At 44.8% G+C, this 23897-nt stretch overlaps 1 protein-coding gene across 1 annotated transcript in view; it reads right to left on the bottom strand.

Annotated features, from left to right (window-relative positions):
* LOC140716960 (complement C3-like) overlaps positions 1 to 23897 on the bottom strand; it is a 52321-nt gene that overhangs the window by 16922 nt on the left and 11502 nt on the right. The window contains exons 4-12 of the mRNA XM_073030154.1: positions 23377 to 23447; positions 21158 to 21246; positions 17681 to 17763; positions 14466 to 14569; positions 12365 to 12538; positions 10078 to 10269; positions 6900 to 7094; positions 1667 to 1813; positions 44 to 173 (exon numbers count right to left, since the gene is read on the bottom strand). Coding sequence (XP_072886255.1) covers positions 44 to 173; positions 1667 to 1813; positions 6900 to 7094; positions 10078 to 10269; positions 12365 to 12538; positions 14466 to 14569; positions 17681 to 17763; positions 21158 to 21246; positions 23377 to 23447 — 1185 coding nt within the window. The remainder of the gene's footprint in view (positions 1 to 43; positions 174 to 1666; positions 1814 to 6899; positions 7095 to 10077; positions 10270 to 12364; positions 12539 to 14465; positions 14570 to 17680; positions 17764 to 21157; positions 21247 to 23376; positions 23448 to 23897) is intronic.

Raw genomic sequence — 23897 nt, 5'->3', positions numbered from 1 at the left:
TCCCCCCCACCCCCCATTACTTGTCTGGTCTTTACTCACTTACCTGTCATCAGTTGTAACTCTGGCATCAGATCAGAGATGAATCGCAGCCCAGAATCCTTGAAGACCTCAGCCGTGTTTCGGCCCCCGCCATAGGAGCTGCCAAAATCATACAAGTCCTTTCTGTAGAACACCTGCACGGTCAGAAGAAAAAGCCATCACTTTCAACAGACTTGGCCTCTGTTAAAGGGGGTTGGACCATCTCTACACTCACAATACCACCATAGGTCAACTACATTGAGGTAGAGCATTAGATTAGCAATTAATGCTGCTTCCAATTTACACTCCTCCCAGTACCCATTCCCTCTAAAGTCAAAGAATAGAGGACAGGAGAACAGAAAACGACTAAAAAGTACATTACAGGGACCAGCTCATTGGTCCACAGTGTCTGTACTGAACGTAATGAACTTACCATATTAGATCGATTGCGAGAATACAGCGAGTGTGCATGCGGCCAATCTATTGTGCCTTCTACATGTAGGAGTAGGTGTGAGCTTTCTGGTGTGCATGCTTTCATCTTGGCGTGCCTGTTTTGTACCTCTTACATTGTAAGTGTCTGTGTCTACTGTTACTAATGTGACTCAGTAAAAATGTTTAATCCTATTACTCCATGGTTGTTCTTGCTCCATGTATATAGAACACCAACTAGTTCCATGTGCCCATATATGATCCAAATCCCTCCATTCCATGCCTGTTCAAATTCCTTGTAAATGCTTTCCTCACAAATCTCCTTGAAACCTTTCCCTTTCCACCTTCAAACTATACCTGTGGAGTATGCAAGGAGGAGTCAAGGTTTTTTGATCTGTTCATCACTCTCGGCCAACTGTGATGTCTACCTGGGGGAGAGAGGATGACCATTCAGCCTGGAAAGGCCAAGGAGGTTATCTGGGAATTGGAGGGGCGTTCAGGTCTGGGTGTTAGACGTGATATCGAGCAGGTCACTGTGAAGTGATGACTGAATGGTGGTGGGAAGCTCCTACTCCCAGTTGAGGCATCGGGATTTAGGATGGTGGCACCAGATCTAGTAAGCCCCTTGAACCCATTCTGCCATTCATCAGTAAAATGGCAGGTCATCTGTCTCAGCTCCACCTTCTTGAACTGTCTGCACACCGGGAATAAGTCTGCTCCCTTCCTTGACCGAATCCACTGGTGTGGCAGCAAAGTCTAAAGCTTCACAGCCCTCCTGGCAAAGGGGTTTCCACTCGCTTCATTCCCTCCCATCTTTGGGGCTGAAATTCCACCACCTCACGCTGGTCACTGGATCGCTCAAGGAAAATCAGGGTTCCTGGGGCAACTGCTGGGAGGAGGCATGGCTACAGTGTCAAACCTGGGTAAAGGCATGGGCTTTGATTCATTGGTGAGGACCAAACTGTACCCAGAGCAGAGCCGAAGAATATTATTATCCCAGAGCTCTCACTGGGGAAAAAAATTTCACAAGTGCACAACCCTCTGGCAGAAGAAATTCCTCCTCATCTCAGTTATAAAGTAACATCCTTTTAATCTGAGGCTGTGCTCTCCCACTAATCCTTTCTATGTTCACCCTATCTGGGTCTTCCAGATCCGGTAGATTTCAGTAAGACCGTACACCAGCCCTTTTGCATGAACATTGCCCAGTGGAGCTTCTCACCTGCTGGTAGGTGCCAAGGCCCACGTGAGCTCTCGAGAGCTGCCCATCCACCGCCTTCACGTGGACGCTCGCCGTACTGTTGGTGAAAACGGACAGCAGCAGGTCTTTCTGGTCCTTCTCCTCCAGAAACCTGGGCACCATCTGGAACTGTAAAGGGTCGGAATGAATGCCAGCACTTCAGTCCCTGTCCCCGACTCATCGCCCAGTCCCCAATGGCCGGTTTACATCAGACAGCTCTTGATAGAGACCAAGGTCAAAAACAAACTAACATCCATATCTAAAAACACAAAATGCCGGCAGAACTCAGCATCTATGGGAGGAGGTAGTGATGACGTTTCGGGCCGAAACCCTTCATCAGGAGTGAAGTAACATGGGATGGTCGAAGGGGGATAAGAAGTGGGGGGAGGGATGAAGTAGAGAGCTGGGAAGTGATAGGCTGGAGGGAAATGGGCTGGGGGAAGGTGGAGAAATATGGGAAATAAAATAGAAAGAAAGGTAAAGCCAGGGGGAGATTGTAGTAGGGGGGAAAGAGAAAGAGAACCAGACCAAAATTATAGATAGGGATGGGGTAAGGGGGGAGCAGGGGTTTCAATGGAGGTCTGCGAGTTGAATGTCCATGCCAGCAGGCAGGAGGCTATCTAGGTGGGAGATAAGGTATTGCTCCATCGATGATATGAGGAGCAATTTTCTTCAATCAGAGGATAGTCAATCTGTGGAGTTTGTTGCCACAGTTGGCTGTAGACACCAAGTCATTGGGGTATTTAATACAGAGATTGATAGGTTCCTGATTGTTGAGGGGGAGAGGGTTGGATTGGGAGTAACAGGGAGAAAGTCGGACAATGGGGTTGAATAAAAAATAACCATGATTGAATCGCAGAGAAGCTCTCATGGCTAAATGGCATAATTATGCTCTTACGTTCTGTGGCCACAGAAGGATGTCACCCACTCTGTTGAGTCAATGCCGACTCTCGGAGCAATTCATCAGTCGTACTCCCCCACCTCTTAGTATATACAACAGGACATCACAGGAATAGGCTCACCAGTCTACAGTGTTTTACCAAACTACTTAAACTTATGTCTGCTCATGGTCTATGTCTTCCCATTCTCTGCATATTCAGAACCAGAATCAGGTTTAATAAGCTTGTTAACTTTATGGAAGCAGTACCGTGCAATACATAATAATCGATAAAAATCTGTGAATTACAGTATATATAGTTAAATGAAATAAATAGTGCAAAAATAGAAATTTAAAAAAGTAGTGAGGTAGTGTTCATGGGTTCAATGTCCATTCAGAAATCGGACGGCAGAGGGGAAGAAGCTGTCCTGAATCACTGAGTGTGTGCTTTCAGGTTCAGTAACTGATGGTAGCAATGAGAACAGGTCATGCCCTGGGTGAGGGGTGTCCTTAATGATGGATGCCAGCTTTTTGAGGCATTGCTCATTGAAGATGCTACAGAGGCTAGTGTGCATGATGGAGCCGGCTAAGGTTACAACTCTCTGCAGCTTACTTCAGTCCTGTACAGTAGACCCACCACCCGCCCACCCATACCAGACAGGGATGCAGCCAGTTAGAATGTTCTCTATGGTACATCCGGAGAAATTTCCTTAGCTAAGAGCCTCTTAAACAGCCCCATCATACTTCCTCCAGCGCCACCCCTGGCAGTGGATTCCAGACACCCACCTCCCTCCGTGTCAATTATCTAGACTCGAGCATCTCCTTTCAACTTTCCCCCCTCACCTTAACTGGTATTAGACATTTTAACCCTGACACAGAAATACCAGCTGCTTACACTATCTATGCATCTCATAATTTTATAAACTTATGTCAGGTCTCCCGTGCTGCAGAGGAAACAACCCTATTCTATCTCACTTGCCCATAAATGTTCCAACTCTCGTAATGTGGATGTTGGTCCAGCAGCAGTTGCCCCTGACGGAGTTAAAGGCAAATGGACTTCAGGATGGAAACACCAAGAAACCTTAGTGTGTGGTCTTCCAGACATCCAGATCTTCCAGTGATGAACTTCCAAAGTAACCTGACATTTACATCAGATGATAGGCAAGAAGGATATTGTGCCCAATGAGTCTATGCAAAATCTATGCCATCCTATGTCCCCACTAATTTCCCTCAGCATTATTCTCCCCACCTTCCCATCAACTGACCCTTCTACTCCAACCCACACTCTAGCAACAAATTACATGGGCCAGTTAACACTCTGACCCACATGCTGGAGGAATCTGGACCACCAGGGAAACACACCTTGTCACAGGGAGAACATACAAACTCTACACACACACACACACACACACACACACACACACACACACACACACACACACACACACACACACACACACACACACACACACACAGAGATGGAGATCTAGATTGAACACCATGGATTCAGAAGAATGAGGGGTGATCTAATTGAAACCTATCGAGTTGTAAAAGGCCTTGATAGAATGGATGTTGGGAGAATATCTCCTGTGGTGGTAGAGTCTAAGAGCAGAGGACACAGCTTCACAATAGAGAGGCGTCCTTTCAAAATGGAGATGAGGAGGAAATTTTTTTAGCCAGAGAGATGGTGAATCTGTGGAATTCATTGCCACGGGCAGCTGCTGAAGCTGCCTTTATGTATATTTAAGGCAGAGGTGGATAGATTCTTGATTGGTCAGGGGATGAGGGATATGGGGGGGGGAGGAAGGCAGGAGAGTAGGGCTAAGAGGAAAAATGGATCAGCCATGATGAAATGGTGGAACTGACTCGATGGGCCAAATGGCCTAATTCTCTTCCCATATTTTATGGTCTTATAGTCTGTAGGGCTGTGAGGCAGTGGTACTACCTGCTGCATCATTGGGCCATCTTCAATCAGGGCAGGGAACCAAGGCTCCAACACCCAACCCCATCAATTCCCTGAGAGGAAATTAGTGAAATGTTGTCCCCTCAGGATGACTTCAGATGTTCAATAAAAAATAATTTGCATTAATCTAATTCTGATTTGATTTGACACAAATGATGCTTCACTGCATGGTTCAATGTGCAGAGACAGTGACAGCTAATCTCTGTCTTCCTTGAATTCACTATGCTCAAACAACAGCACAAAACCTTTGCAGATTGTGGGGTCTTGCTGTTTGAAAATGGGCTAACATCTTTCCAATGACAGCCATTCCCCAGAAATATTTTGTTGATGCAAATGGAAGTATGGAGCCTGTGATATACCTGTGATGTCTGGCTAACACTGCAAGATCCACAAATAGCAAAATATTTTTTGTCATGTCATTTGAGGGGCAAACATTAGTTAGGACATCATGTCAATAAGTCTGTTTAAACTAGAAAGCATGGTTTCACACAACCAACGATAGGGACACAAACTCGGGGCAATTTGAACCCAGTCCAGACTTTCTGGCAAGGAACTAACATAAAGAGATATTGTTCCATGTCCATCTCCTGTCCCATACCTGTACGTGGGCCCGCCACACTGATGCAATCACAAGGAAGCTGGGCCAGTATCTGCTTTCTTAGAAGGTTTGGGATGTCACTGAACGCTCTAACAAATTTCGGCAGATTTAAAGGATTCTGTGGATGCTGGGAATCTTGAGTGACATATACAAAATGCTAGAGGAACTCAGTAGGTCTGGCAGCATCGAGGGAGGGGACTAAGCTGTCGAGGTTTTGGGCCAAGACCCTTCATCAGGACTTATTCCAAGCTTCTACAGATGTGCCGATGAAAGTATGCTGTCTGACTGCATCATGGCCTGGCACGACAATTCAAATGCACGGGAAAGTAAGGAGCTGCAGAGTAGTGGACTCAGCACCATACATCACCGTGCATCTCTCCCCTCCATCACTAGTACCTCCAGGAGGTGCTGCCTCAAGAAGGGATCGTCTATCCGCAAAGATACCTGACATCTTTTTAGATCTATCATCGGGCAGGAGGCAAAGAAGCCTGAAGTCCAACGCCATCAGGTTCCCTTTAACCATTTAGTTCTTGAACCAACCTTCATAACTTAATCACAATCTCAGTAGAGAGACACTATGGCTACATTGACAATTTCACAATACAATGAACTTCACATGTTCTTATTGTCCGCTTTCTTGCATAATTTGGTATTATTTATGTATAACATGTTTTTCTTGTAAACGTTGTGTATCAGATGCAATATATGATGATTCTGTTGCAAGTAAGTTTTTCACTGCACCTGCGTACATGTGTGTTTATACATAAACCACAGAGATTTGTGGACACAGCCAGCACATCATGAGAAACAACCTCCCCTCTATGAATTTTAACTTCTCTTCTGACTGCTTTGGAAAAGCAGTCATCATTATCAAAGACCCCCTTCTACACCCAACTTCCTCTCTTCTCCGCTCCCCCATTGGGCAGAAGATTCAACACCTGATAGCAGGTACCACCAGGCTCAAGGGTAGCTTGGACCCTGCAGTTATAAAATAATTGGAATGGACCTCTCATACAATGAGATGGACTCTTGACCTCACAATCTAGCTGTCCAATGCCTTCTATCTTACTTTATTCTGCATTCTGTTATTGCTTTGTCCTTGTAATACCTCAGGAGACTGTGTGCTGGCTCATCGCTGTTTTGGTGGCTTGCCGTGCCTGGAGGCCAGGCCTCTGCATTTGAGTGGTGTCCCTCTCTTTTGATGATGTCGGAGGTTGTTACTGAGCTTCTGCGTTTCTGGATTTTTGGACTATGGACTTTTTCCAGAGTTATGGTTTTTATATTCTGTGCCTTCACTCATTCTTTCTCATTTTTTTTGTGGGGGGAGGAAGGTTTGGAGTCAATGTTCTTATGGTTTGTACAGGGGAGGGGGGTTTCCAGGGAGGGGTTTATTTTTTGTGCAGATGCGTAGGTTTGCTGTTTCTCTTTGAACAACTACCATGGTATTCTTTGTTTCATGGCTTTCTGGAGAAGACAAATCTCTGAGATGTGTACTGCATGCATACTTTGATAATAAATGAACCTTTCAACCTTTGAACTGATGTGGTGGAACGCTGCGTATGGATGACATACAAAGTAACATTTGTCATTGTAGCTTATTACCAATTACCAATCTGACAATAAACTCAATTTAACTTGAGGCTGTTAACAACCAATAAAAAAGGTTCAGATGTCTCACATATGGGGTCTGCTTATTAATGCAAGTCTTACACTTGCCAAGCATCAATTAGCAGAGTAATTAACAGACCCTCAAAGTATAAAGAAAACCACCACATACCTTCATGTCACATAGGTCCTCCACCTCCAAACGCACTGAGTCTGAGACCAGCTCTCTAACGCCGTTGATGTCAGCAAAATAATAGGCCACAATGCGGAAGTAAGGTATCATGTCTTGTGTGATGTTAACCAGGAATGAAGAGTTGGTGGACCTCTCAACTGTGTCATACTGTAGCAGATGCCCTTTGTTCAAGATCTAGGAAGAATTAGCATCTTGGATAGGAGCATTGAAAATGTGACTTCAGAAATGGGAAACTCTGGTGTTCTTCCAGAGACCCACTTCAGAAGTAACCTGACATCCAGAGATGAAGTTATACAGTACTTCCTTCCTTTCCTATAACGCAGCCGGTCAGTCACATTCCCCATCGATTCTCCTCCTTAGATCCAACCACAGCACCCAACTGTCTCAGGAGCCGACTGTGCTACCAATCATAATACTGGAAACAGTAAATTGCTTTTCTCTGTTTTAGAAAAGGGTATCACTGAAAGACCCCGTCGCAGTATTGTGGACCAATATAGAAACCAATAAATCTTTTCTGTTAATGTAGCAGATCAACCCACTTATGCATCTAAACTGTATGTGAGTTGTTGGCACTTGTAGCCTTGTCTGCCTTTCTGTCTGTCTATCTATCTGTCTGTGTGTCCACCTGTTCACCTGTCCAGTTTCTCCACCATTTTGGTCTGCCCATCTCACTGTCAGATGTGTTTCTGTCTGCCTGTCCCTTTGTTCATTTGTACAGGCATCCATTTCTCCACCTGTTCATTCTCCTCCTGTATCTCTCTGGTCGGTGTCCCTCTGCACACTTGTACATCCATCCACCTGTCTATCTGTCCGCCTATCTATTCTTGGCCCATTTCTTCCTATTGATCTATACCCCTGTCCCTCTGCTTGCCTGTCCCTCCATCCACATGTCCATCTCCCCCCCGTCCCTCCGTCCATATGTCCATCTCCCCCCCGTCCCTCCATCCACATGTCCATCTCCCCTCATGTCCCTCCGTCCATATGTCCATCTCCCCTCCTGTCCCTCCGTCCACATGTCCATCTCCCCTCCTGTCCCTCCATCCATATGTCCATCTCCCCTCCTGTCCCTCCATCCATATGTCCATGGTTCTATCATATTTTTTATTTATTCATTTCTTTGGGGTCGAGCCACCTTTTTGAACTTCTACAGACCTTCTGGTGAAAGTGCCCCACCCTGCTTTAGCGAAGAGAATTTTCCACATTCCAGTAAATTTGCCAAGGTTGTTGGAGTTGATCCCAGTATCAACAGGCCTCAATCACATTGAAGGACATTGCAAATGCAAGGGGCCTGCTGGCCAATTCCTGCTCCACTTCCTTCTGGTGTGCTTGATACTATGAACCTGTTGTTACTGTACACTCCACCCCTGAGTGCATTAACCCACAGTAAGTGATCATTGACTACTGAGAAGGGGGCAGTACATATGCTCTTGTTTGCATCAACAGTGCTGAGATTCAAAGCATTGAAAGCTGCAAGGAATGAACATCACCAATATCCTGTCCTGCTCCAACCAATGCTTCTACTTCTTCAGGATGCTGTCCAGGGTGACCCTCACCAACTTTTATTGCTGCACCATAAAATGCCTTGTATCTGGATGCATCATGGCTTGGGGTGGCAACTGTTCTCCCATGACTGTGAGAAACTGCAGGGAGTTATGAACACAGCCTAGCACAGCATGGAAACCAACCTCTCCTCTATGGAGTCTGTCTACAACCTCCCCTCTATGGACTCTGTCTACAACCTCCCCTCTGTGGACTCTGTCTACAACCTCTCCTCTATGTCTACAACCTCCCCTCTATGGACTCTGTCTACAACCTCTCCTCTATGGACTCTGTCTACAACCTCCCCTCTATGGAGTCTGTCTAGAACCTCTCCTCTATGGAGTCTGTCTACAACCTCCCCTCTATTGGGTCTGTCTACAACCTCCCCTCTATGGACCCTGTCTACAACCTCCCCTCTATGGACTCTGTCTACAACCTCTCATCTATGGATTCTGTCTACAACCTCCCCTCTATTGGGTCTGTCTACAACCTCCCCTCTATGGAGTCTGTCTACAACCTCCCCTCTATTGGGTCTGTCTACAACCTCCCCTCTATGGACCCTGTCTACAACCTCTCCTCTATGGACTCTGTCTACAACCTCTCCTCTATGGAGTCTGTCTAGAACCTCTCCTCTATGGAGTCTGTCTACAACCTCCCCTCTATGGAGTCTGTCTACAACCTCCCCTCTATTGGGTCTGTCTACAACCTCCCCTCTATGGACCCTGTCTACAACCTCCCCTCTATGGACTCTGTCTACAACCTCTCCTCTATGGAGTCTGTCTAGAACCTCTCCTCTATGGAGTCTGTCTACAACCTCCCCTCTATTGGGTCTGTCTACAACCTCCCCTCTATGGACCCTGTCTACAACCTCTCCTGTATGGAGTCTGTCTACAACCTCTCCTGTAAGGAGTCTGTCTACACATCTCTGTATCTACAATCTCCCAATGGCGTGTGACTCAAATTGCCTCTGAGAACCCAAGTCCAGCTCCTGGTCTTCAGGTATGGCTGATCTACTCAGCCCAGAGGAACTGTTTCTACGGACAGGAAAAGGGGCAAAGGCAAGTTACTGGTACCTTAAAACCAGTCACTTCAGTAGGATGGCAGCTCATCTAAGGGAAGGAAAACTCTGATCTCTAAGCTCTGCTGCCTTGCGGCTATGCCCTCTCATGGGGAAGGCTTCGGGAGTGAACCCCGAGGGAAAAATCCACAGCTGGAGTCCTTAAGGCAGTCTTACGTTGAGTTCAATGCTGACTGGAAACTCCTGCAAAACTGTTGCTACCAAACTGCATCTATCTCTGCCATTCCTTTGGGTTCACCAGATGCGTGGAGAGGGGGAGTTTGCTACATGGGCAACAGCTCCCTCTCCATATTGTACTGCCCCGTCTTGTGTACCTGGACAGCTAGGATGCAACATTCATAATCGACCCTGAACGACAGAGGCCTCATGGTAGTCTACCTGCTCCGTACTTCCCCTGTAGCTGTTACACCTTATTCTGCATTGTCATTGTTTTCCCTATTTCAACCTCAGTGCACTGTGGAATGAACAGTATACTTTGCACAATATGTCAGCGCCTGTGACAATTCCAATTTCAAAGGTAAAATGACGTCGTTAACTCACCATGTAGTAATAGTGATCAACATTGCTGCCGTCAGTCAGACCCAGAGCTGTCAGAGTCACCTCGATGCTGTCACCAGGATAGAGTAGAACGTTGGGTGCTTCGATATACATGAAGGCCTGGCTACTCTGATGGGATTTTATAGCAATCTCACTCTTTCCTTCTGTGCCAGTGGCTTTGGTCCCAGCAGTTACCTGGGGAGAAACAACAAACAAATAGAACGGAAAAAGTACCTGAGCAAGGACAGTCTGTCTATCAGCCCCTTAAATAGCTCAATTGTATCTGTTTCCACCAATCCACCTGGCAGCCTGTTCCAGGCACTTAATGTTCTCTGTGTTAAATAACCTGTACAACACCTCTTTAAAATTCCCCCCTCTTGCTTTAAAAGCAACGTTCTCTGATATCCAATCTTTGTATTTCAGAAAAATTCATTGAGGTTTCAAATGAGCTTATTGAACACGGTTAGGTCTTGGGATGCAAGGGGAGGCTGACAGCAGAGTGAAGCAGCAAGCGGGATGTCTTCAGGGACCTTCATACGGCCATGCGTCCAGCCCACTTTGAACATGCTGACTGTGTTGCCCAGCGAGCCTGTCCCATCTGGCCCATGGACCTCTCCTGTCCATGTACTTATCTCGATGGCTTTTAAATGTTGCTATTGTGTGCACCTCAACCACTATTTCTGGCAGCTCATTCTGTTTCTGTACAAAAAAGGTGCATATGAAGTCCCTTTTAATTCTCCTACCTCTGACTTTAGATCTATGCCTTCTTGTTCTTAGCACCCTCACAGGGTAAATGTCTATATTCTTTCTCCCTGTCTGTGCCCCCTCCTACATTTATACACCTTTTTCAGGCTATCCCTCAATCTTATGTATTCCGGAGAGTTAAGTCCTAGGCTATACAACCTCAGACCCCGGTATTCACTCAACATCTTCTCAGCACTCTTACTAGTGTTGTCATGTTTGTCCGATAACGGGGGGTGACCAAATCTGCACACGTTGTTCCAGTTGAGGCCTCACCAACATGTTATGTAACTGTAAAATAACTTCCCTACCACTATCGACACACACAAGATGCCAGAGGAACTCAGGAGGCCAGGCAGCATCTACAGAAAGGAGTACAGTTGACGTTCCAAGCAGAAACCCTTCGGCAGGACTGGAGAGAAAAAGCTGAGGAGTAGCTTTAAAAGGTGGGGGGGGGGGGGGAGGGGACAGAGAAGCACAAGGTGACGGGTGAAATCTGGAGGGGGAGGGATGAAGTAAAGAGCTGGGAATTTGATTGGTAAAAGAGACAGAAAACCATGGAAGAAAGAAAAAGGAGGAGGAGCATAGAGGGAGGAGATGGGCGAGCAAGGGGGTAAGGTGAGAGAAGGAAAAGGGGGTGGGAAATGGTGAAGGAAAGATGACATGGAGGGGGGCAACGGAAGTTAGAGAAATCCATGTTCATGCCATCAGGTTGGAGGCTACTCAAATGGAATATAAGGTGTTGTTCCTCCAACCTAAGTGTGGCCTCATCACGACAGTGGAGGAGGCCATGGATGGACATATCTGAATGGGAAGTGGAATTAAAATGGGTGACCACTAGGAGATCCTGCTTTATGTGGTGGATGGAACGTAGGTGCTCGATGAAGTAGTCTCCCAATCTATGTCACGTCTCACAGATATACAGGAGGCCACACTGGGAGTACCAGACACAGTATATGACCCCAACAGACTCACAGGTGAAGTGTCACCTCACCTGGAAGGACTGTTTAGGACCCCGAATGGTAGTGAGGGTGGAGATGTAGGGACAGGGGTAACACTTGTTCCACTTGCAAGGATAAGTTCCAGAAGGAGATCAGAAGGGAGACGAATGGACAAGGGAGTCGCATGGGGAGCGATCCCTGCAGAAAGCAGAAAGTGGGGGCCGGGGAAGATGTGCTTGGTGGTGGAATCCCATTGGAAATGGCAGAAGTTTCAGAGAATTATCTGCTGGTGGTGGAGGCTGGTGGGTTGGTAGGTGAAGACAAAAAGAACCCTATGGTAGGGTGGCGGGAGGATGGGGTAAGAACAGACGTGGGTGAAATGGAAGAGATGCGGTTGAGGGCAGCGTTACAGTGCCCTGACTGATGAAAGTAGGAATGCCTTTTTCACCACCTTGTCTACCTGTGATGCCACTTTCTGCAAACTGGGCAGTTGCACCCTTAAGTCCCTCTATTTCCGAGTCACATGCTCTCAGAATATCATATGCTTCAATGAGTTTGTGCCTCACTCTAGTCTTTATCGCTTTCTCTGTTTCTGGAAGCATACACACCGTGACGTATATCTCGCTGGCATCTTCAGGGACATCGAAGATAAGACTCATCTCGCCGATGTTGTCTGTAAATCCTCTCTGAGAAGCCTGTATAGTTTTCGTCTCCTTGATCATTACAGAAATCTCGATGGGTGCCTTCGCAACTGGTGAAAAATCCTGGTATGTCACAATTGCCTGTAACACAGCACAAGTGTATGAGTAAGCTGGTCTCTCTCTACATCAACATGAGAACAGCAAACTTTAGAATCCTTGTATCTCCTGTAATTAAAACTTTCAAGAGAAAAGATAAGTTGGGATGGTCCACATGTCCTAAATGTTATAACAACATAATTGGTTTAGTACTGTCACATGTACTGAAATACAGGGAAAATCTTTGTTTTACATTCTATTCATACAGATAATTTGAAAACAAAAGTACATCTAGTGCAGGGAGAAGTAATCATAGAAGACAGAATGGAGTGTAAAAATTTCAGAGAAATGGTAATGAGGGAGAAAATAAGATGCATAGGCCAGGATGAGGTAGATCATGAGGTCAAGAGGTCATCATTATTGTCAACATTGGGACAGAACTCTCACTGAGCTAGATGGTATGTGTTTTAAAGTCTTTGCATTGGAAGCCTGATTGGATAGAGGAGAAGAGAGAATATCCAGGGTTGGTACAGTCTCACGAGAACTAAGCAGACTGAGAGACTTTGCTTATGTTGGCTGCTTTATTGAGGCAATGAGAAGTGTAGATGGAGAGGAGGCTTGATTCTGTGATGGACCAAGGGGTTTGCAATTTCTTCTGGTCTTGACTGTGACGCATCCAGATAGGATGTTCTCAATAAGAATTAACAAGGATCAGTGGGAGCATGCTGAATTTCTGTAGCCTTCTGAGGAAGGCCCATACTCTCTTGGCCTGGATTCTGTTTCTATGGAAGTGACTAGTTTCCCAGATACCATCTACTGAATCAACGTATTTGCAAAGACTCGAAAGAATGTGCTTGTCCCTCACACTCTCTCACCTACTTGTTTGCAAGGTTAGACTAGGACTGAAAATGGGTCGAATATTTATGTGCAAAGGAAACAGAATTTATGACAGGAGTTACAGTAAGTTCTTCCAGTAAAAGCCAATTAATTTCAGCAGGACAGACAGTGAACAGGAGGTGGCTAGAGTTACTGTAGTATAACTGACAGAGCTAATGCCTCAAAGCTCCATCAATCCGCATCAAAGCTCAAAAGTTCAAAGCAAATTTATTATCAAGTATATATGCAACCCACAGATACATTTTTGTGGGCATACTCGATAAACCTATAGAATAATAGCCTTAACAGGATCAATGAAAGATCGTCCAACTTGGATGTCCAAACTGAGTGGAGAAGACAACAAACTGGGCAAGTAGGAAAAGAAAGAAATAATAATAAATAGATATCAAAAACAGGAGATGAAGAGTCCTTGAAAGTGAGTCCATTGGCTGTGGGAACATTTTTGAGCAAGTGAAGATATGCCGTTCGGTTCAAGAGCCTGATGACTGAAGGGTAACAACTATTCAATCCCAACCTCTGGTGAGTCTATGTGTGGAGTTTGCACTTTCTCCCTCTGAATGTGTGGGTTTCCCCTGGGTATCCAGTTCCCTCCGACAAGACAGGTAGGTTGGTGGATTAATTGGCTGCTGTAAGTTTACTGTGGGCAAGGACGGAAACTGGAGCAAGGGGGTGATGGGAATGTGGGGAGATTTTAAATGGGATAGGTGTAGGATGAGTGTAAGTGAATGCTAAAAGGTCAGTATGATCTCAGTGGATTCAAGGGCCTGCTTCTGTGCTCTAGGATGCCCTGACTTCATTGTACAGTATATCAGGAATTTACCTCCATCACCTTTGCCTGTATGGAACTGGAGTTACACAGTGATCGTCACTTTAACTGAGCAGTATCATTTTATGCAGGTTAAGAACAATGACGTTCAGTTCACTTGAAGTCATTGCAATGATGAGGATGGCATTGACCTTAGGAATAGGTCCCTTGAACTACAGTATCTGTCCGGACCCTGTGTACGTACACTGTCCCCCCGCCCATCCACCATCTCACGCCATCCACACAACTCCTCTATAACCTCATAGCCACCTGAATTCGGAAGGGAGCTCCAGGTATAAAGAAGCGTCTCATCTTTGACAAATTGACAACGTAGGGTCTAACCTCAGTGTTGTTTCTTCGACTTCCTTCCTCACCTGTAAAGGATGAGACAAGGAAACATTACTTTGTTGATTAACGAGGAGAGAACATACCTTGGAATTTTCCTGAGTCGACCATCTCAGGACTTTTAGACGCTGTCATATTCCAAGCTGCTCCAAAAGAAAATACAGAACATAAAACAGAACAAAGATGTCACGTTGTCACGATATAAACCCACTCCATGGAGGAACCTAAAGACCCACACTCAAGTGATTGATGGCAGAATAGTTTCTTCCTCACTGTAATCAGATATCTAAAAAATTCTTGAACTCAGGAACACCACCTCACTATCCCTCTTTTACACTCATAGTAACTTGTTACACCCACACTGTACTGCTGCCACAAAATATCACATTTCAACACTTATGCCAGTGACAAGGAGTCCGATTCTGGTCAATCTAATCCTTCCCTCCCACACATCCCATAACCTTCCATTTTTCTTTCATCTATGTGCCTGTCTAGAAGAGTCTTAAACGTTCCAGATGTATCAACCTCTACCAGTACATCCCAGAAGTGCATTCCAGGCACTTACAGACACTCTGTGTGAAAGTGAAAAACCCACCTTGGGCGTGTCTGCTAAACTTCCCTCCACTCATCTTAAAAGAATGGCTGGTATTAGCCATTTCCGCCCTGAGAAAAAGAGAATTCCAGAGGAAGAGAAGATGTCTCTGGGATCCATCACCCCCTCTTGGGAACCATTGGCCCCTAGAAAATCTATATGCTCAGCAGGATGGAGAATTTTGACATGCTCCATTTGACACCCACAAACTTTCATTGATGCACCGTATCTGGATGCATCCCAGCTTGGTATGTCAAATGCTCTGCGTGTGACCACAGGTAACTGCAGAGAGCTGTGGATACAACTCAACACAACATGGAAACCAGCCTCACCTCCATGGACAATCTCACTGCCATAGTAAAGTAGCTAGCATAGTAAGGAATTAGGGGTTATGGGGAAAAGGTGGGTAGGTGGAGATGTGTTCACGGCCAGATCAGCCATAACCTTATTGAATGGCGGAGCAGGCTCGACAGGCCAGATGGCCAACTCCTGCTCCTATTTCTTCTGTTCTTATTGTAACATGCTGTAAGGTTTCACTGATAATGTAATGGTTTCTCTGTAGCAGCAATGTCTGGGTTATGACTAGAGATAACGGGGTTTGGAATGCTGTTGTTCTTTCTTGTGAGTGGAAGAGAAATTTTTGTGGTCTTTGGTCTGCAAGAGGAGAAGAAGGAAGAAGCGTGTGGAGAGAGCTGGAGACGGAGTGGATCGGGAGCAAGAGTCCGAAGGTCAGCGATGCTGGGAGGAGGTCGATGATTGATGAATGGCCGTATTAGTGAGCTCCAACGTGCACTTCTGACTTTTCTCTCAAAATGGGCCCGTTTTTCTTTTTATTTTCTTTACTAACCCTATATTCAGGTTAAGATTTATAAAGTTCAGTCAGTTAATTGCATCTGGCGTACTGTCTGATATTTTGTGGTGCGGGTTTGTACCCGGGCAACACATCACGCAGCATCCACACAAACGAGATTTCTCAGTTTGGCGGGGCCAGAAGTTGTCTTCCCCTAGACAAACACGTTGCTGGTTGAGCCTGAGGGTTACGTTATAATCAAAGATCCTACAGACGATGGGGGTATAAATACCACCAGACATCATCCCTGATGAAGTTGGCAGAGTTTGTTATCAAAGTGTTGGTTACAATGACATCTGCACCGGCTGGAAGCCCAAGAGGAGTTTATTCATCATATATGCCATGAAAGCACTAGATCCTTTTTCCTGCTAACAGTTCACAAAACTACTTCTTACAAATGTGATTGTATGACTAAGCTGCCTGTGATTGGAACCTGTGGTTTACATTTTGGTGTTGTGATTTGGGGCCGATTGAGTGCCCTGGCGCTTTGCTGTCTCCGAGGGCGTTTGGCGAGGTTTAGTGCAGTGGGTGAGTCCTGAGGGTCTGGAGGCCTGAAGACAGGACACAAGCCTATGATCAACTAAATTGCCTCTCTCTCCAATTGAGGCATCGAGTAAAGCTGAAGCCACCGAGGACTGGTGTGTGCTCAACGCTATCCGCCTGTGTTTGACTAGTCTTACGCGCTCTCACTAGCTGCTGTCGGTGGAATGTGAAGGAGCCTTGGGATCTATGTCCACCCGGATTGATCAGAAAATCTGTGGACTCTGTTGGGGGACTTTGAGGATCATGTCACATATGTTCCTGGATTCTGGTTACCTTTTTTTTCTGCTGATCTTGAGCGGTTTGATCGATGCAGGCTGGGGCGCGTTGATGAAGAATGGCCCTGCGACCTGCATTGGCTAGCGGTGTGGTGCTGAACTGACCTAAACTGAACGTGACTGGAATCCTGGTTTGGTATTTGATATTCCATGTGTTTTTCACTCGCTTTCTGCCGTTTGCGCAAATTGTTCTTTTTTCTCACTCGGTGGGTGTGTGATGGTTTCATGAACAGCTTGAATGGTTGTTCTTTGCTTTGGCTGCCTACCCGGATGACGGATCTCACTGTTGTATCCTGTATACATACTTTGATAATAACTGTACTTTGAATCTTTGGAATCAATTTTGTGTCTGTTGCACAAGATTTTCAGCATCTGCGAAATATTTTCTTTCCCTCAACTTCCTATTCTCGTTTCTGCCTTCTTTCTTTCCAGTCCTGATAAAAAGTTTCAGTTCAAAATACCAATCATTTGTTTCCCTCCGCAGGTGCTGTCTGATCTGCTGACTCCCTTCAGCATTTTGTTTGTGGGCTATCCTTTATTTACTGATCTACTGGGGTCTTAAATACATTCAAAGTCAACAGGAAATACAAACCAGAACCTTAGACCTCTCAGAAACTGGTGTTTCCTATCTGTTCAGTTACAAAGTCATACAATACAAAAACACACCTTTCAGCCCGAGCATCAAGCACCCATCTAGACTAATCCTAGTTGCCAGCACTTGGTCAACGCCCTGGCGATGAGGTGCTCATTCAGATATTTTTCAGAGTCACCTCTAACACCCTGTAAGGCAGGGTGTTCCAACTCCCAGCACCTCTGGGTGAAGGTATTCCTCAAACGGGCCACGGGTAGGTAGGAATAACAACTTTGAAGTTGTACTCACCTGCAGCCTTAAACCGGAACTTCCTGTGACCGTTGTATTCCGCATATTCTTTGGTAACAGCCTGAATTTCAAAGTCTCCAACCCTTTAAACAGAATGAGATCCAATTATAATGCAAGTCAACTTGAGTTTTTTTATAAATTAATATCCCAAGATATTACTACACCTGTAACTACTCTTTGATCTTTCTTGTAACTTGGAAATAGCTTAATCCTTTGATCATTCCTAAAATGTAGAGTGTTCGTTTGTGGTTCTTTCACATTTAACAAATAATTAACCCCTTCACCAGCACCATTGCTTTATACTGCTTTGGTAAGAGCTCGTACCTGGAGCCCTTTCTGTGAGAGAGGGAGAATAGATCAGAAGTACCATCTGTTATGAAGCAGAACATATGGATGAGAACAAATTTCCCATGGATGTAACTTTGTTGCATCTGATGAATGGGTCATAGTCTCATAGAGAGGTACAGCAGGGAAACAGACCCATTGGCCCAACTCTTACATGTTGAACAAGGTTCCAACTGAAGCCAGTCTCATTTGCCTACATTGGGCCAAAGCCTTTCCTAGCCATTTACTTATCCAAATATCTTTTAAATGTTGCTATTGTACCTGCTTCAACCAACTCCTCTGGGAACTTCATCCATATATGGACCACCTTTCTGGTCCCTTTGAAATCCTTCCCCTCTCACCTTTAGCCTCTGCCTTCTAGTTTTTGGTTTCCTTCCCCTAGGACAATAGTCTGAGTACATTCACCATTTCCATGTCCCTCATGATTTCATATGCCTCTATAAGGTCACCACTTAGTCTCCAACACTCCAGGTAGTTTTGGGGAACAGAGGAGATGCTCAGAAGACTTCTTATCCCTCCATCTGCCTTTGCTTTGTATTGCTGGTGTATGTTACAAGAAAAGAAGGGTCACATTGGTACAAGGCAGCAGAACATCCCAAAGTATTTCACAGGCTACCACAGAAAGTGTCTTGCAGCACTGACAAAGTCTGGGATTTGAAACATGAACTGTTCCTCTCTCTCTTCACAGATGCTGTCTGGCCTGCTGAGTGTTTCCAGTATTATCTGGTCACATTTCCCATTCCCAGTCAACCAGGCTAGGCTAAAGATATTTAGGGTCAACATTTGGACTGGAGTCACACAGGAGCCAAGCCTGAGAGCCTTGCACTACAGCCTGGTAGTTACAAGGTCACTGGTAATATCTCAAACTTTTATCTCATTTTTTTTATTGACACACCATAGAAAACAAACTGTGTGTATCACTGATTGGTAAGGCAACTGCTCAGCAAAGGATAAGGAAAGGCACGGAATTTTGGACATGGCCCCACACCCCCTCCATTGACTCTGGCTACTCCATGGAAATATGCACATTGCAATACACAATAATAGAAGAAAAATGTATATTACAATCAGAAATATATATAAATATTAATTTAAGTAATAGTGCAAAAGGAGAGCAAATAATTGTAAGATAGTGTCCATTCAGAAATTTGATGGCAGAGAGGAAAAAAAACTGCTCCCAAAACTTTGAACGTGTGTCTTCCAGCTTCTAGATCTCCTCCTAGATGGTAGCAATGAGAGGAGAGCATGTCCTAGGTGATGACGGATGATGCCACCTTGAGGCCACGCCTTCTGAAGATATCCTCAATGATGGGAAGGCTAGTGACCATGACAGAGCTGGCCGAGTTTGCAAATTTCTGCAGCTTTTTCCGATCCTGTGCAGTGGCCCCCTCCATACCAGACAGTGATGCAACCAGTTGAATGCTCTCCATGGTACATCTGTAGAAATTTGTGAGAGTCTTTGGTGACTTATCAAGTCTTCTCCATCTCCTAATCAAATATAGCTGCGACCGTGCCTTCTTTGTAATTGTATTAATGTGTTAGGCCTAGTATAGGTCTTTACAGATGTTGACACACAGGAACTTGAAACGTCAGCCTTTCCATTGCTGATCCCTTGATGGGGACCAGTGTGGACTTCTCCTTCCTGAAGCCCATAATCAATGGTCTTAGTGATGTTGAGTGCAAGGTTGTTGTTGTGACACCACTCAACCAGCAGATCTATCATACTCCAATATACCTCCTCTTCCTCCTGCTGCCTCAAAAAAGCAGTCAGCATAGTCAAAGATCTCATCCACTGCAGACCTTCTCTCATCTACCTTCTTCCATCAGGCAGAAGATACAAAAGCCTGAAAGCACACACTACCAGGCTAAAGGACAACTTTAACTACAATGTTAAATATTACTGAATGGTTCAATAATAAGACAAAATGGACACTTGACCTCACAATCTACCTCGTTATTATCTTGCACCTTATTGCCTACTTGCACTGCACTTTCTCTGCACTTAATTCTGCATTGTAATTGTTTTACCTTGTTCTACCTCAACGCACTGTGTAATGAGTTGACCTGCACGTACAGCATGCAAGACAAGCTTTTCACTGTTCCACAGTTCATATGACAATGATAAACCAGTTTCAATTCAAATTCCAAATCCCAGGCCACGCTCTCTTCTCGCTGCTGCCATCGGGAAGCAGGCACAGAAGCCAGAGGACTCACACCACCAAGTTCAGGAACAGTTATTACCCCTCAACTGAACCAGAGGGGATAACTTCATTTAACTTCACTTGCCCTATAGCTGAACTATTCCCACAACCAATGGGCTCACTTTCAAGGACTCTTCATCTTATCTGCCTGATATTTATTATTTATTTATTTCCTATTATTATCATCTCTTTTTTCTTTCTTTTTGTATTTGCACAGTTTGTTGTCTTTTGCACACTAATTGTCCATCCTCATCCTTCATTCTATTATGGATATTGGATTTATTGTGTATGCCCGCAAAAACATGAATCTCAGGGTTCTTTACGGTGACATATATACACTTTGGCAATAAATGTGCATTGAATTTTGAAGTCTTCATACTGTCTTCAGTAATATCAATCCAACCTTCTCCACTATCTGCACTGAAGGCCCATTGCAGCACCAAATGTTCAAAAAGTGGTGGTGGTGGGATTTGAATATCGAGCCACAGCTTTTTAATTCACATTTATTTAAATTTCCCAGTTACCACAGTAAGATCTGTGCTCGCATCTCCAGATAATTAGTTAGGGGCTTGGAGAGTGACCACCGTGCTGTGGCGGGTAGAGTCTGAACTCTGATCCTGCCTATGTGTGGAGTTTGCATGTCCTCTCTGTACCCTGTGTCTCCCCCCAGGATACCGTCACATCGCGGAGACTGCATGTCAGTGGTTTAATTGGCCACTAGTGAGTAGGTGTGTGTTAGAAATTATTTTGGTGGGGGGGGGGGTGAATTCAAGATGAAGAATTGGGGAAGACAAACTGGGTGAGGGTAGGATTAGTACCGATTAGTGCTTTGTGGTGGGTATGAACCAATGGGCTGAATGGTCTGTGGCCCTATTACATCCTCCCACAAATGCCCTACCAGACCCACAGTGTTTGGGAGAACCAGACTTACATTGATGGTCTGATACTTATTTCACCTCTGCAGACCTGGCCTGAGCCCTCTCTTTGACTCTCAACTTCCATGAACAAGGCACCTGCTTTCTGGAAGGGAAGAAGACACAACCTTGAGTTATCAACAGCTTCAGCAAGGAGCAGGCGAGTGGGACTGTCAGAACAGTATAACCAAAGAGGCAGTACAGAGCAGAACGGCCTCCATCTGTACCAAATTGACGTGTGAAGTGATACCCTTTAAACGTCTGAACTTGAAGGCAGAATACAGGGTTAATGGTAGCTTTCTTAACAGTGTGCAAGAACAGAGGGATCTCATCCCTCAAAGTTGCCGTGCAAGTTGACAAGGTGGTTAAGAAAGTGTATGGTGTGTTGGCTTTCATTAGTCGGGGTTGTGTTCAAGAGTTGCATTGTAATGTTGCAACTCTGTAACACTCTGGTCCGACCACGGTCAGAAAATTATGTTCATTTCTGCTCATCTCATTATAGAAAGGATGAGGACACTTTAGAGAGGGTGCAGAGGAGATTTACCAGGATGCTGCCGGGATCAGAGAGCATGAATATAAGGAAAGGTTAACCAAGCTAGAGCTTCCCTCTGTAGAGCAAAAGAGGATAAGGGGCAACATGATAGAGGTATTAAAATGATGAGGGGCATATATAGAGCAGGTCACACTTAGTGGCGCAATAATATCAGCGCCAGACTCCGGAGTGAAGGTTCCCGAGTTCAAATCCAAGTTGCGTTGAGCGTCGAGCTAGCAACTCGGCCTCATAAAAACAAGAATAGCTTGCTGCGGAAACACGGTCATGACAGTGCCCCGATAACTCCACTGCTGAGTTAAGGGCTATTCTTTATATATAGAGTAGACCTTTTTCCCAGGCTGGCAATGGCCAATACAAGAGGACACAGTTTTAAGGTGATTGGAGGGAAGCATAGGAGGTAGTTTCTTTTACACAGAGAGCGGTAAGTGTGTGGAATACACTGCCCCGGATGGTGGTAGAGTCAAATATATTAGGTCCCTTTAAAAGACTCATAAACACATGGATGAAAGGAAATAGAGAAATATGTAGAAGGAAGGGTTGGAGTGGTTTAAAAGTTCAGCACAACACTGTGAGCTGAAAGGCCTGTACTGATCCACATTCTATGTAATGTTCCCATTATAGACTGAAGATGTGCCAATGTATCGGATGCTGTGGATTGCAGAAGAGAAATCTCTCTTGGATATGGTGGTAGACCCTTGCAGGGGATTGCTCTGATCTCTCTGCTAGAGGACAGAGGTTCTGATCACCACACACAGTATTGCTGTGGAGAAAATCAGTGGAGGCTGGCAGGAGAGAATTACTTGACCAGAGCAACAGAAATTCTGCTGGAGGAACTCAAATGGTTGCACAGTATCTGTGGGGAGAAAAGGAACTCTCAAAGTATTGGATCAAAAAATGCATCAGGGCTGAGAATGGAGGTAGGAGATTCTACCTGATGAATGGGTGAAGAATAGTGTGACAGGGGCCAGAATATACATCATACAACACAGGAATGGGTCCTTCAGCCCATAGTGTTGTGCTGAACTAAATAACCAAGTAGTTAAATGTTGAGTTAAGCTAATCCATGTGGTTTGTGGTTGTTTGAAGTGAAAAATTCTATATTCCGACTTTCTGACATTGTTGGAATATTTCAAGCTTCTAGTGATGACTGCAAACATAGATCTGGTCTTATAAATTCAATAAAATATAAATCAAGAAACAGACTAGAAGTGGAACATTTGGATAATCTAATGAGGATTTAGACATATCTTCTATCTGGATCTGAAATTAATCTGGACAGTGTTTACAGACAATGGATATCTAATAAAGGCAGATGAGAAAAAGTTTATGAAACATGATATTTTCTTGTTTTACCGTATTTCACTATACCCTTCAATTAATCAATAAAATCAAAAGTACGTGATTTTTCCATTTTCATTCTAAATATTCATGGGAAATTCATGGTGTCTATATATACACACACATAAAAAATGAAAAAAACTTTTGAAATGCTGCAGAGTTTTCAGGTTGTGTTAGAACTTCCTGCTCAGAGCAATGGCTGGTCTGCACAGCTTGGTGGTCAGCATGGATGTGATGAGCCTGTTCCCGCGCTCTGTGATTCGATGCAGAGATCATTAACTCTGTGAGCTATCCAGAGTTACAACAGTGACAATACTACAGTGAAGCAAAGAGATAGTCACTCACCAAGATCTGCAGTCTGGCCTCACAATCTGTGAGCTTCAAATTGTGGTCCAAGGTAAAACTTCGGAAATAGACTGGAAGGGGGAAGTTTGATAATCAGGATGTTAGTTGAGATAGACAAAATGCCATCAATTAATAATGCCTTTTTCTTTTCTCTGATAACTGGCATTGTTAGTAACCCAGCTCATCTTTCCCCACCATTGGTAATATCGACAGGGGGCGCTGCCTCAGGAAGGCAACATCCATCGTCAGAGGTCTCCACCATCCGGCCCATGCCATTCTCTTTGCAGCTACCGTCAGGCAGGAGGTACAGAAGCCTGAAGTCCTACACTACCAGGTTCAAGAACAGCTACTTCCCCTTCAGAATTTTGACTCTTGAATCAACACGCGTAATCTTATTCACTACAATTATCAAAGCCTCTTTGATTACTTTTCACTAAAATGGACTTGTTATTAGACTGTGTTGTAAATATTGTGTGTAATGCATGTTTAATTTATGGTGTTTTTCTTGTGAATGCTGCTTA

The sequence above is a fragment of the Hemitrygon akajei genome, chromosome 2 (assembly GCF_048418815.1).
Source record: "Hemitrygon akajei chromosome 2, sHemAka1.3, whole genome shotgun sequence".
In the NCBI taxonomy this organism is placed as follows: Eukaryota; Metazoa; Chordata; class Chondrichthyes; order Myliobatiformes; family Dasyatidae; genus Hemitrygon; species Hemitrygon akajei.
This window is presented reverse-complemented; position numbering and strand designations above follow the sequence as displayed.